General features: G+C 47.9%; 1 protein-coding gene across 1 annotated transcript in view; it reads left to right on the top strand.

The window, feature by feature from the left end:
• The window catches only part of LOC138566723 (rho GTPase-activating protein 11A-like), a 586658-nt gene that overhangs the window by 196586 nt on the left and 375203 nt on the right, over positions 1–14869 (top strand). Inside the window, exon 4 of the mRNA XM_069644327.1 lies at positions 10861–10957. Within this exon, the coding sequence (XP_069500428.1) occupies positions 10861–10957 (97 nt within the window). The remainder of the gene's footprint in view (positions 1–10860; positions 10958–14869) is intronic.

The following is a 14869-nucleotide window of genomic DNA, read 5'->3' as shown; positions in this document are numbered from 1 at the left end:
GGTACCGCTCGGACAAGGGTAGCCGTTCTCGCCATGCCCGTTCCAGGTCCCGGTCCTCGACGCGCTCGAGACCGTGTGATCCTGTGCCATCTTCGAAGAAGACATCGACGCCTGTGGCGCCGAGGTAGTCAACGATTTCTCTCGAGGCTCCGCCTCCGAGGGGGTCGTCGGGGCCTAGGTCGTCGAGAGACACGCTCGGAGCTCCGAGGCCTGTGTCGACGCCGCCGATGCTGGCGGCGCTGCAGCTGACGTCGACACCAATTCACTCGACGTCGACGCCTTTTCTGTCGACTCCGGCGCCGACCCGTTCGGTGCCCTCGACGCCTTTTGAGGCGGTGGTGTCGGAGGGGCCCCGTGGCACGGGGTTTGCCCCTAGAAAGGCTCTGGCTAAGGTCAGGCACTGCTTTGGTCCCCAGAGGTCTTCCTCTCCCCACCTGGAGTACATTTCTGAGGGTGATGAAGGCTCTGATGGCGGCTTGGTTCCGGTTACGGTTCCCGATGAACTTATCTCGGGCCATAGCCACTTTGAAGACCTGCGGCCGTCGCTGCATGATGCCAGTGGACTGGACACCTCTCCGGAGGTGGATTTTTGTAGGCCGGAGCCTGGCACTCATGCCGATTCTTCATATCGGCGCCTTATGTCTCTGGTCACCGAGTACTTGGGTTGGTCAACTCCCCCAGGGGAGTTCGTTCAGGATGATCTCACGGACATCCTTGATCTCGGTCCCCCCCACTGACCTGGTTTTGCCTTTTCATATGGCTCTGCAGAGAAGGGTGGCGGCGGCTTGGACTGCTCCGGAGTCTCTCCCGGCAGTGGGCAAGTCTTTGTCGCGAAAATACCGTCCAGCCAGTAGCGACCCCTGCTACTTGTCTAGGCACCCCACTCCGGAGAGTTTGGTGGTGCAGGCGGCTACGGCCCCGGCAAAGCAGGCGTCGTATCCTACCATCCCTCCGGATAGGGACGACAAACGTTTTGATGGCTGGGCGAAGAAAGTGTTATCTTCGGAGGGTATGGCGCTTCAGGCGGCCAACTCCATATGTGCCTTGTCTCGTTTCACACACACTCTGTGGAACTGTTGCATTAGCGGTTGAACATATTCCTGAAGGGGACGAACGGGATGGTTTCCTTGCTATGGTTCAGGATGGCAAGGATGCCATGTGTGAGGCCGTTCAGTCAGGTTTGGACTTGGCGGATTGTGTCAGCCGGACCATGGCACCGAGCACCGTAATGCGCAGGTTTGCGTGGTTGCGGAAGTCTGGGTTCGCTCCTGATTTGCAGTCCCGGCTCCTCAACATGCCCTTTGACGGTGAACACCTTTTTTGCAGCAAGGCTGACGAGAGCCTTGAGAGGTTGCAGACCTCCAAAGCTGCAGCGAAGTCGTTGGGCGCTGCAGTTCGCCAACCTCCGCCTTTTCGTCCTAGGGGACAGCAATGGAGGGGAGGTTCCGTTTGCTATTACTCGTCCTTCAGTAAAGCGAGGGGAGCTAGCAGTCAAAGAGGCCATCGTAAGAGTGCCAGAGGTGGAAATAAAGGTACTCGAGGTGCCAAGGCCTCTCGGGCAATGCCGCAGCCGCTACCACTCAGTCATGAGGCCAGGTCCCATGGTTCGCCGGTTGGGGGAAGGCTGGCGCAGCATCTTGTAGAGTGGCAAGCCATTACTTCGGATGTGTGGGTTCTGGAGATCAAAACCCATGGCTACTGTCTTCCTTTTCGGCAGAGGCCTCACGACAATCCAACAGGGAGCCTCTCTTTGAAGAGTCCGGGTCCGCTCCTTGCACAGGAAATTCAAGCCCTGCTGGAGAAAGGCGCCATATAACTGGTGTCTGTAGCGGAGAGGAACAAGGGATGGTATTCCCCTTATTTTTTGATATCGAAGAAAGACGGGGGATTGAGACCCATCATGGACTTGCGCGGTTTGAACAAACTCCTCAGGAAGGACAGGTTCAAGATGGTGACTCTGTCTCAAGTCCTCCAGGCCCTTCAACTTCAGGACTGGTTGGTGTCTCTCGACCTCAAGGATGCTTACTTCCATGTGCCGATCCATCCCAGGCACAAGAAGTACCTGAGGTTTGCGGTTGGTGACTCGCACTTTCAGTTTCGGGTCCTGCCGTTCGGATTGACCTCCGTCCAAGGGTTTTCACCAAGCTCATGGTGGTGGTGGCAGCGCATCTCAGGAAAGGGGGATTCATGTCTACCCCTACCTGGACGATTGGTTGATCAGGGGGAGCTCTCCTGAGCAATTCCTGGATCATCTGTCCGTCACCTGCCACTCCCTTCACAGGCTGGGCTTCTCCCTCAATTTAAAGAAGTTCCATTTGACACCAACGCAGCGGCTCCAGTACATCGGAGCAGTGCTCGACACGTCCCTGGGGCAGTGTTTTCCTCCTCAGGTGAGGGCTCTTCACATTCAGCAGATGGTGCACAAGTTTCATTTTGCCCAGGATCTCCCAGCGTCCGAGTTCTTGAGACTGCTCGGCCTCGTGGCATCCTGCATTCTTCTGGTGCCAGAGGCTCGTCTGCGGATGAGATCTTTGCAGTGGGTACTCCAGCTCCAGTGGTCTGTCTTCCGGCAGGCTGTCGGACCCTGTTCAGGTGCCGCCCTCGGTGGCCCGGGACCTTCTGTGGTGTGCCGTCGAGGGAAATCTGATGAAGGGGGCCCCCTTTTGGCTGCCCTGGCCGGAGGTGACGATCGTGACGGACGCCTCCCTCACGGGATGGGGAGCTCATGCCAACGAGTTGACAGCGGTCGTTGGTCTCTGTCGGAGTCCAGACTCCATATCAATCTGTTGGAGCTGAGGGCCGTCAGGCTAGCCCTGAAGGCTTTTCTGCCGACTGTGCGCGGAAGGAGTGTCCTGATTCTAACGGACAATACAGTGGCCATGCACTACCTCAACAAAAAGGGGGGGCAGGGTCACTTCCGCTGTGCAGGGAGGCGATGCAGCTCGAATTCTGGGCCATCCAGCAGGAAGTGTCGATCTTGGCTGTTCATCTGGCCGGAGATGACAACGAGACGGCGGACGCTCTGAGCAGGCAGAGCTCGATCTCTCACGAGTGGGAGCTATCTCAGGAGATTCTCCTGGAGATCTTCACCCTTTGGGGGACCCCTCAAGTGGATCTCTTTACCTCCAGTGTCAACCGGAAGTGCGAAAGGTTTTGCTCGCGGGAATTTCCTCCAAAAGGAGCCTTAGGAGACGCGTTCGTGGTGGAGTGGTCATTCCCACTGCTGTACGGGTTTCCTCCAGTCCCCGTCATCCCGCAAGTGCTGCGGAGGTTACGGAGGTTCGGTTCCCGGATGATCCTCATTGCTCCGGCGTGGGCCCGGAGAACATGGTACCCGGACCTTCTCGACTTGTCCATCTGCCCTCCACGTCGTCTTCCCTACCGAGACGATCTGCTCTCACGGGAGGGGGGTCAGGTTCTCCATCCAGAGGTCAGAACCCTCAATCTTCACGCCTGGCTTCTGAAAGGTTGAGGTATAAGGATTGGGACCTCCCTGAAGACGTGATGGAGGTGTTGCTCTCGGCCAGGCGGCCGGCAACTAAGTCTCTGTACCGTTGCCGTTGGAGAAAGTTCTGCGACTGGTGCAGAGTTCAGAATGTGGATCCTTTTGAATGTGACATTCCCATGGTTCTGTCTTTTTTGCTTTCTTTGGCCTACAGGGGCTTGCAAGTGGGGACCATTAAAGGTTACCTGGTGGCGCTGTCCATATTTAAGCGCTCGTCTGAAGTGTTCCTATTTTAAAATTCCTTTAATTTCGCAGTTTTTGAAAGGGCTCACTAATGTGTTCCCTCCGTCACCTTTTCTGGTGCCAGGTTGGGATTTGAACCTTGTTCTTAAGTTTCTTATGGGTGCTCCGTTTGAGCCTTTACATTCTTGCCCTTTGAGGCTGTTAACTCTGAAAACTGTTTTTGGTTGCGGTTACTTCCGCTCGCAGAGTGAGTGAGTTCCAGGCACTTTCAGTTAAGTCATCCTTCACTGTGTTTCATAAGGACAGGGTTGTTCTTAGAGTTCGTCCTTCTTTTCTTCTGAAGGTGGTTTCGGAATTTCATTTGAGCCAGAAGGTTGTTCTTCCGGCGTTCTATCCTCCTCCACATCCTGGTAAGGAAGAGGAGAGGCTCCATAGGCTTGATCCTAGGAGAGCATTGAGCTTTTATATTTTGCGCATGTCCCGGGTCAGAGTGGACGATCAACTTTTCATTGGTTACGCTGTAAAGCGTTTGGGACAAGCTGTGACGAAACAGACTGTCTCGTTGGATTATTTTACCTATCTCCGAGGGTTACCGCTTGGCGGGTAAGGATCCTCCGGCTGGCTTGCAGGCCCATTCTACCAGGGGAGTGGCTGTGTCTACTGCTCTGCAGAGGGGAGTTCCTATTCGTCACATCTGTGATGCAGCCACCTGGGCTTCAGTACATACTTTTGTACGTCACTACTCCCTCGATTCCATCAGAGGGCAAGATCTGGCCTTTGGCAAGGTAGTTCTCTATTCCGCAATTTGATTGGGCATGCTAAATTTGTATTCTAAATTCTTTCCCACCTCCTTGCTTGGTACTGCTTTGGGAGTCTGTCATAGATATGGAATACGTCGGAGGACCCAATCCCTTCGAAGAACAAGTTACTTTCTTACCTGGTAACGTTCTTTCGATGGGATGGTCCGACGACGTATTCCATATCGCTCCCTCCCTCCCTTCCCCGCTGCAGAATTTCTTTTGCGATTGCAGCTTGCGTTCCGCAAGGCCTTGTGTTGTGTCTGACTGGCAGAAAACTGGTGGCACACGTTCTGGGAAATAACTATAACAGGCTATGGGCGTCGTGCGTCCTACTTATCACATCGGGTGACGTCGGCCGTCGGAGGAGGTCCTCGGGACGGCGCATTGACGTCATCGACGCAGGACACAGACGCCAAAGATTTTCCGAAGCAGCACAGCTGTGGACATTACCTGTCATAGATATGGAATACGTCGTCGGACCATCCCATCGAAAGAACGTTACCAGGTAAGACAGTAACTTGTTCTTCTGGAAGACCTAGAGATCTGGCAAGGATCCAGCAAGTCATAAAGAGTATGCTCAAAAACACAACCCAAATAACCTTGCCAAACATCTAACTCGAACTAACCACAAGATTAAAACGCCTCTCACCAATTTCAACAGAAAAATGAGCTACTCAATCGAAAGAATCATTCTACTCCTTAAATGGTGGCATGCGCTGCATGCAGGTCAACACAGATAACATGACTTTTTTTTTTTAAAGATTACTTTTCCAATAAGATGGTCTCTTGAAATACGCTACACACACTCAGAAGTCTCGCTGATAGGTTATTTTATTTAGTTTTACTGGTTTGCATGGGGCAATGTTCATTCCAGCATCCATAGTATGTGACGAATCGTGGAATTCTGTCACTTCTACCCAGGGGGGGAGCCTTTCCTTTTGAGGCTAGAGAGGCGAGCCTGCTCAGCAATACCCGCCCTGGTTTGGAGGCAAGCAGGACCTCACTGGGAGAGGCCACCACTTGAACGAACACGCAAATAGATGTACCTAACAGTGACAACGATCAGAGCATAGGGCTAATCGGCCCCCCACCCTATTTTCCACCTCCTTAAATGTACTACAGAATAAGGCTACGAGCCTCCTTGACCAGTCTCAACAAACACAATTTCTACCTTCTCAGAATGTAATAAAACACAAGCTATAAACCTAATACAAACGTGTGGACTGTACCTATGTCACTCAACAAGTGAAAGAAACCAATGTTTATAATCTGAGGCACCATAGGAACTCCAACAAAACTGCATTTACCTATACCCTGGGCACCAAGAGCGCGGGCCCAACCGTTTCTACCAACCGGCTGCAAGTGCAACAAGGACCTAACTATTAAATAGTGAGTAAGGCGCGGGAACCACTAGTTCCTAGTGCTCAAACTCCCCCCTCTGACCTCACTGGGAGAAACTCCCCCTTTGGGCACAAGGACTCCTGTTCTAGTTTAGAACTCCCTAAACCCAAGATCATCCTATCCTCTTTTACAAGCTCTTGTGAAGGAAGACCTGAAGAACAAGACAGTTTGTTATAGTCCACCAAGTATAACTTTAAGATCTATGAGAGTGACTGGGACGAAGATAATTCGAGCCATAGTGAATGAACAATTGAAAGAAAAGGAGGACCTGTACAAGTGCTCAGTGAAGCCCCAGCAGGACGTCATGAAATGGGAAGGCGGGACCCTGACACAGAAAGAAGGACCGCAAAGTTCAAATCATGATGGAGTCCTGGACGCGTGGCATCCATCACGGAGAAAGGAACCAGAAGAGAAAAACAAAGCAACGCTTTGGAAAGGGGAAGCCACGCTGCAGACCAAAGTGGGGACTGAGTGTTCGGTGAGACTGAGAGAACCAAAGCAAGTCACCAACTTGTGTTGGGAAAAGTCAGTGAATGAGAACGCCAAAGGGGGGTGTGTGCCGATAAAGGAAGGGTGGCGGCACAACCACATACAAGACACCGTGGGCTCTTTGGGAAGCAAAATGGCCAAACAACGAAGCAAAGGAGGGAGCAACAGAGACCTTAGTTTGTCACTTTCCAGTGAGAGTAGCCATCCTGACAAGGAGAAGGTGTTCCCAGTCCACGCAGGACCACAGTGGCATTACCCTTACAAACCACAGGTAAAGGTGGAAATGGGAGAGAAGGGAGGGGAACATGAGAGAGCTAATCATTACTGGGACTCCTATACACTTCTCAGTCAAAAGGAAGACTTGGATACCAAGAGAGAATAATTATAACTGAGACATGTCTTCTCGTCTCAGTCAAAAGACAGAAATAAAGATTAAGAGAGCAATACACATTACTGCAGCATGCATGCTTGTCCCAGTCCACAAGTTATAGAAACACTAAGAGAAAGTGATAATCGTTATTGGAATCCTTCACTCATCTCAGTCTAAACAAAGAAGGGAAATTGCCAAGAAACAGTTGTAATCATTACTGGAATGCTCTTACTCGTCCCAGTTAAGAAGAATTACAAAGAGGAAGTAAGAAAGAGTGTTAGAACTTTACTGCTTGTGTTGAACAGGAGGAAAAGGCATTAAGATTTGAGAAAATGTGAGTAAAGAGAAATGCGTTGACAGATTTTATGAGAGGAAATGGATAAGTGAAATAACAGCGGAGCAGAAGAGGAAGAAGATCGACCAAATAGAGAAATCGGGCCCAGGCCCTTTTCCCCTTATCTTGTTTGGCCGCAGCCATGTAGACAGTGGCAAATGAGCTAGCCCCTTTTCAGTGGTCTCCCCAACCCCCTTTCCATTATCCCCCTTAGCAACATACAGCTTATCATAAGGCTTTGAAAGCAGCCAAACTGGCTTATTTGGGCAACTCCTATTCAGTTGTCTGTGAATGCCCCCAAAAAATAGTGAAGAATTTTACCAACCCAGCTGCGAATCTTGGCTCGCCCAGTTCGCAGTCATTGTGCGATAATCGCTCTTCTTTTTTTAATGTATAAAATTAGGGGGATTAGAAAAGACGTCATAGACAAAGGGACAGTGGAACCTGACACTGTTGCGCCTCGCAAGATCTGCTGTCCCCAGTTATCACCTGTAAAAGTGGCTGTTACCCCATTTAATTGCTTTACATCTACCAAATACATCTACCAGTGGGGTTGAGATGAGCAGGGTGGTAGCCCTGATAATTATTGGGAGATTCTTGCTGAACTCGTAAACTCCGCTCTGGCTTTTGGTTAAATTCCTGCTAAGTTAAAAGAAGCATTGGTGATTCCCCTGCTGAAATAAACCTCTAGATGCTTCAGTCTCATCTAATTACCGTCCCATCTCACTACTGCCTTTCCTCATGAAAGTGATGGAAGCAGTGGTTACCCCGCAGCTGAGGGTTTTTCATGGGGGACAGAATGTTTGACCCTTACCAAATGGGCTTTTGCCCCCTGATTGGGATGTAGTCTGTTCTGGTGGCAGTACTTGAATGATCTTGCCATGATCAAGGCGGCACAGCAGGCCTTATTCGATTGGACCGGTTGGATGCTTTTGACACCATAGACAATGAGATCCTGCTATCTAGATTACAATAGGCAGGGTTTTTATGGACCAGTCTTGGACTGGTTCTGTGCTTTCCTGACCTCCTGTTTTCTTCCCCTGTTGCAGGGACCTGCAGAGTTCAGCCTTGTCCCTGCTGGTGTTTAATCTGTATATCCGGCCCTTAATAACACTTCTCAGGACATTTGGGTTCCAGGTCTTTTCCTACACAGATGATACCGAAGTTCTGTTTATGCTAGGGCCAGATCAGCCTGGAGCGGAAGCAAGGCTAAAATAATGTCTTGACGCCATCTGGGGTTGGATGGAAGCCACTTGCTAAAATGTAATGGTGGAAAGACTGAGGTCTTGATTGTGGGCTCGACTGATCCCTCTGCGGGTTGGACCTCCTGAATTCTGGCTGCCTTCATGTGGCCCTTTGCCAGAACCTGCTAAGGTGGTCCGGAATGTGTGCATCAAAATACCCACTTTACTGACTATGGAGAACCAGATAAATTCGGTCTGTGGGCTCTGCTTCCACAACGAAGCAGTTGAAGAAAGTTCTCCCTTTTATCCCTGGGAAATTTCATGCCCAGGTAGTCGCAGCTTGCCTTAACGGGAGCATTGATTACTGCAACCATCGTATCTCATTCAGTGTCTTCAGGTGTTGCAAAACACGGCAGTTCGATTAGTGAAGCGGATCCCTTTTGGTCAGCATGTCTCTAAGGAGCATCAAGCCCTACACTGTCTTTGGGTTGCGGCGCGAGTTATACTTAAAGCCTCTTGTATGATCCACTGAGCGGAAAAGGTTGTTGGCTATTCAGGAGAAACTACAGAGCCCATGCCGCCCACCTCAGATCTAGTGACGCAGCACTCCTATGTGTTCCTAAGTATCGAAAAGAGCAATCAGGGGCAGAGCTTTCTCCACTGCCGGGCTTGGACTCTGGAATTCACTGCCACCGGCGCTACGGCATACCATGGTCTTTGCACTTTTTAAACAAAATTTAAAAACTCATCTGTTCACATGATTTTCCACTCATCTCCCCAGTATCTTTTTCAAATGTGCCATGTTGCCTTTTGGTGACAGTGCAAAATATAAGTACTTGATTGATTCATTGATTGCGTAAGGTTCTCACCTTAACGTCCCTGCAACTAAAGTGTTTTCCTTGTATATGTGTGGGAATGAATATATATGAGAGAAAAACTGACTGCCAACAAAGTACTACATTCCCATCCCTGGCCTATGTATTAAGCCATAACCTCAAACTACTACTAATTACAGCCACATACATTGAACTACTTGGAGAACGAGTGCAGCCTACCTATCCTGTCCATTTAAAATGAGTGAGATTGGCAATGCACGGTCCCCCTCGATATAAAGAGCTGCAGTATTAGGTCTCTCTCCGCCCTCTTACTGCTTTGCAGGATTGGAGTTAAGCAGGCTGAAACTCCAGTGTAACATCTGTCTTCCTCCATATTACCTGGGGAAGCTCTGCAATGCTCCAAGTCTAATTCCATTTGCGGATCCATCAGTGGCTAGATCACTGATGGGGGCTAACAATTGACTGCAGTCTTGTCTGTGCATCCGAAGGAAGGGTGGATCAGGGCGGCCCTAGCATGATGGCCTCCACTGGGCCAGACCACCGCTCGCTGCAGACAGATCCCTTATTTATATTCTCATGCCCGCCTCTGGTGCAGGCTTTGGCTCTTCATCTAGTTCTGGGCTTACACTGTGGGTCCACAGCACAACCTCACATAGCCCCATTTAGATATTTCTCAGATGCACAGGTTGTGCTCATGACATCGCTAAGCTACTTGTGTTTCCCAGCATTGTCCACTTTAAAATATGCAACTTGTACTTCAGAGCTCCATAGGGACCAGCCTCTAACCATATTACAAGCTAACGTGCAAAAGTACATTCACTATTGGACTCCCCAAGTACCCCACAAAGTGATCCAGGATCTCAGTTTGAGGGCTTCGAGGGGGGAGAGAACCAAGCGCAGCACACTGCACCAACTGTTAGTCATTGATTATCATGACGGTCTATTGCAACCTCACCCTTCCAAAGGTGCACACTTCCTATAACCATAAACCTGGTGTAACTTATGGTCCCAGTTCTGGTCGATGCGCTCTTTGATTTTGAGCTCATGAGGTGCATGCATGGTGAGGACTGGTGTCCTGAAGGTGGATACCTTTGGGTAGATGTGGGGAAAGGGATAATAGACGCCCTTATCTCCATGTAATCTGTTCTCTTTGCATCTATTGAGGATTAGTTGCATGTCGTGGGGAGGTGAGTTTGATGTGGAATGATAAAGGTCTGTTGGAGTTGTGCTATTAAATATCATGACTTTGTCACATGCCATGTACGAGATGGGGATGCTAGCTTTGCACATTATAACATGTAAGGCCTGTAAAATACGAGGCATTTGCCTCCCATTGCAGCATCCCAGTGAAAAAATGAAGTAGCTGAAAGCAAAACATCTGCTCTTCAGTTGATGCATCTTACAACTTGAGTGGTGTTAACGTAGTTGGCCATACCTAATTTGGATACACTTTAGGGGTTCACATGCACCCACAAATGTTACACTAGATCACCATACGTGGTTTCCTAAAATATTCATGACCAGTTCATACATGAAAGCATTATGAAAAACCTCTAGTTGGGTAAATCAGTGCCTCTCAAATATGATCATTCCTAAAACTGGAGTGCGCATGCCAAGGGGCGCCCCAGCTAGCGCCCTCTAGCAGTACTTGTCTACATCATTTGCTTGATGTAATATGCCATTGCTTTGTGGTTCATGAAGTCAGTTGGATCAAACAACCCCAGTGCCTACTTACCATCTGCATTTTCCTTCTGCCAGGTTCATGGTGGACGCGTGTCAGTTTCTGAGTCAGCACCTCGACACAGAAGGTCTATTCAGGAAATCTGGATCTATGACTCGAATCAAAGCCCTGAAGGTACGCCTGTCGCTTTCACGCCCCTGTCTCCCAAACCGCTCTTTCACCAGTATCCCAACCTTTCTCCTGCTTCATGTTCATGGGCACCCAGCCAATCGTCTCCCCTCTTCTTAAATGGATTGTCTGGAAACTAGGACCGCAGTAATAGTGTTCTTGAAGTGTATTGGCCTTTTCCAAGTATAATGCACAGTCATGATTATGTGTACATCATAAACTATATGTGAAAATTACCCTGTAAACAAGCCATAATTCTCTCGGGAGGATAGCTAAGTAGCAACACGCTCGTCTTGGAAGCAAGATGCCGCAGATCAACACGGGTTCGATCCCCGGGTCCCCGCTTCGAAACCTCTGGATATTAAGCGCGTTATCAACCAATTATAAAAAGCTGATACTGGAACAAGCACAATGGTTGCATGTTCAGTGATTGGTGATGTCTTGTATTTTTTGCTTTACAGTTTTGTCGCTTGCAAGTGTGCAGCATTGTTGCCCAACCATACTCGACATAGCTTCCTTTTTAGTTCTCTTCCTGTGCCTTATGTGAACCATATGTTGTGACTGGGGAGAATTGTATGAAGCTGGATTGCTTGACATATGTATTAAGCTATTCTCGTTTCCTCATCTCGATCAAGTTCCAAATGTATCTTTACGAATATTAGAGATTAATTTCCTAGGCAGTACGTAAAATTGGTTTATATATTAGCATTAACAAACATCATTACCATATCAAGCATGTTGTTCTAAAAATATATCCAAATTGTTTCACTGTACATAGTCATAGAATGTACTCATATTTAGGCACAGAAGGCATTGTGACACGAATGAGGAATTCAGTTTAAATAAACACCTTGGTTAAAATCGCTAACCAGAAGAAACGCCATCAGTTTTACCATGCTGCTTTGATAGAGATTTGTAATACAGCCCCCATCCGCCCACAACCAATCCGCGCGCACATCTGAAAAAATTGAAACCACGAGCTATGGTGCAATACACTTGATTCAATTGTGTTATGAGACACCATAGATTCTGATGTCTCCATGTTATTGAAAGGTGGAAAATGGCTGCTTCACTGTTTGTGTATTATAATGAATGCTTGCATGATCAACCTAGTTATTCTGTTAACTCGATTCCTTAGATTATTTACTGTTTAAAATGTACATATATCTGTTTTTGCCTTGAGCTCTGAGTAAGAATCTCCCATCATGACTGCACCCACCCCAGCGAAGCTGAAGATTGTTATCATTTGCTTCATTTGGGCGAGGGAGGTTCATGCCTATCTAGCATGTGTATCGCTTGAGCTCGTGTCTGCCTAAGGGTGACACGTAGGTGGACTGAGATGACCCTAAATGAAAAATTTAATTAGGAGTTTTGGCACTATTGGAGCCTTCCATTGGGACGGTCAAGAGTAAGGGACCACATCCATTGCCCCACCAGAAGTGAGCATATTTCTGACCTGCATTCATAACATCATGAGTCTCTTCCTTACTAGGTCATAGGATAGTCTCTCCAACATACTCCGCTCTTTCTTCTTCCTGCCCTGTTTTCCCCCTAAAGGTTTTCTGTGTTCCTGCCACTTGTAGACACCGCCCATGTATTCTATGTTCTCAGTTAATATTTTACAGTTTTGTTTTTTCTGTGCATGTATCGAAGGTCATGTTTGCGATTGATTCTGATTGTTATACTGCCAGCGTTAGATGTTATGAAATGCAATAAGTGCGTTATTTCAGTTGGGGCTGAACAAGCGGCGGGTCTTCAAGCGGCAGCCCGCTCGCAGCGATATTTGGTCCAGATTGTGGATACCTTCCGTATACTGGGTTTGTAAAAGCTGGGGACTACACCGGGATTGTGCAAAGAAAGTAGAGTGCATTTGCCAAAATAGTACTGTACTTTGGTGTGCTGAAATGGGGATATATCTCTGGGAGTTTGGAACTAGGAATATTCTGGGATTTGGCAATCTCCTAGCATTCAGTGACTGTCAAGCTGGTAGTGCACTGGGCATCCACAGACTGGAAATAGCCTGTCATTTTGTCAAGTTGAACTACCCTGGAATTGTGCAACAGTGAAATAGGAGCATACTGGACTTGTGTGATTGGAGACATGGAATATACTGCAATTCTGCATGTTGGGGATGCTAAACACAATGGCAAAATACTATTTGTGCAATTTAGAATACTTTGGCATAGCAAAAACTGGCGATATAATGGGACTATCAAACTCTGTGCAATGAGGGATTGTCAAAGGGGGCTGGGGGTTTGAAACTGGGAATGTATGGGACTTGGTACATCTGGAAATGCAAAACCACAGTAGCCATAGCCAGACAATAGCACTGTGAGGTCAGCATTATCCCCAGACTCTCTTCACGGCCTGAAGGACACACAGGTTAACATCCCAACATGGCCGCCTCAGCTCCTTAATTTTGTGGATGTCCATACAATCAGCACATAATGACACCTATTGCAGCCCTTGGATTTGTCAATCCAGCCTGCAGTTCCATTTTAAAACATGTTCTCAATACACTAGTAGTTTTGTTAATCAGAGATTGTATTGGCATTGTGTAGACAAGGCATTTAGTGGAACTGCGCAAAGTGTGAATATGCTGGGCTTGTGGCACTCTGTTTACTGGAATTCTAAAAATGAATATATTGTGGCTGTACACACTGGGAATGTATAGGGATGATCAAATTGGGAATTCAAGGAGATTGAGTCATTGACTAATTCCAGTGTGTGTTTTCCTGTACAAAATGGAGGGAAACTCGGAAACTGTAAAAATACCTGGTTTGTAAATCTCTATAGTAAAATACAGCAACATTTAAGTATTCTGGGATTGACAGATTTATTACATTCAGGACCTACTAGGATTGTGAAACCTGCATGTGCTCCATGAGTGTGAAACTGGACACCAATTGGGGGTTTTCAAACTCTAAATGGGGACTATATTGATCGTATCAAACTGGGATTATCCCAGTTGCTTCTATAGTTGGGTTGTCAAACTGGGAATCTGCAGTTGATAAAACCGTGTTCAGACTGGATTGCTAATATGGGACTATTCATGGAAATTGCACTTTGAAATGCTGGTAAATGCTAGGGTTATCAAATTAGAAATATGCTGCATTAGGCAAACTAAGAATATTTTAGATTGACAAAAAGGGATATCTGTATTTTGAAAACTGGGAGAGTTGGATTGTAAAAACTGATATGTTGTCTAGCTGTAAATACGAGTTTATTAAAACTGGGATTGTCCATGCCAAAGTATACTGTGATTGGCCCGACTAGGCAGACTAATTGTGGAAAATTAATACGGCAATTTAACGGTAAACTGGGAGTAACATGGAAGCTCATTACTACTTGCATCCTAGTAGCATTCTTTATCACATTCTTGACTCCCCCCTCCACACACATCGTGGATGTCTGCATCCCGATAGTCTACAGCATCCAGCACGTGGTCTGCAAAGGGAAGATTGGCAGAGATCACTATTGTCAATAATACCTTCTAGACATGTTACTCTCCAGGAGCACACCACGCATGCATCTCTGGAATTCCTCATTTGGCACTTCCCTCTGATACCTAAGTCAATAAGACCCTGTTCCACAAAATCTAACCTCAAAGCAGCATTGGTCAACATCTTAATGAACATCTTCCTTGGGGACCTCAACCTGCCTGCAACACAAGCCACTAACAAACCCATAGAGACTGTCATATCACTGCTTTACTGCTCAACACCAAGCGACTGGTGGCGACAGAACCAACCCACAGCAAAGGCAATGCCCTTAACCTGGTATTCACCAGGTCTCCATCCATCACGTGTCTTCCCTTCCTCCCCCAACTCCCTATGTTAGGACTGGATAAACCATGTAGTGTTACCCATCCTGCTGCATCACACCCCTCTGCCCGATTGGGGCAACACAAACTGGTCA

The sequence above is a fragment of the Ambystoma mexicanum genome, chromosome 2p (genome assembly GCF_040938575.1).
Source record: "Ambystoma mexicanum isolate Mex_15411 chromosome 2p, UKY_AmexF1_1, whole genome shotgun sequence".
Taxonomy (NCBI): Eukaryota; Metazoa; Chordata; class Amphibia; order Caudata; family Ambystomatidae; genus Ambystoma; species Ambystoma mexicanum.
Note: the sequence above shows the minus strand (reverse complement) of the source record. Positions and strands in the feature narration are given on the sequence as shown.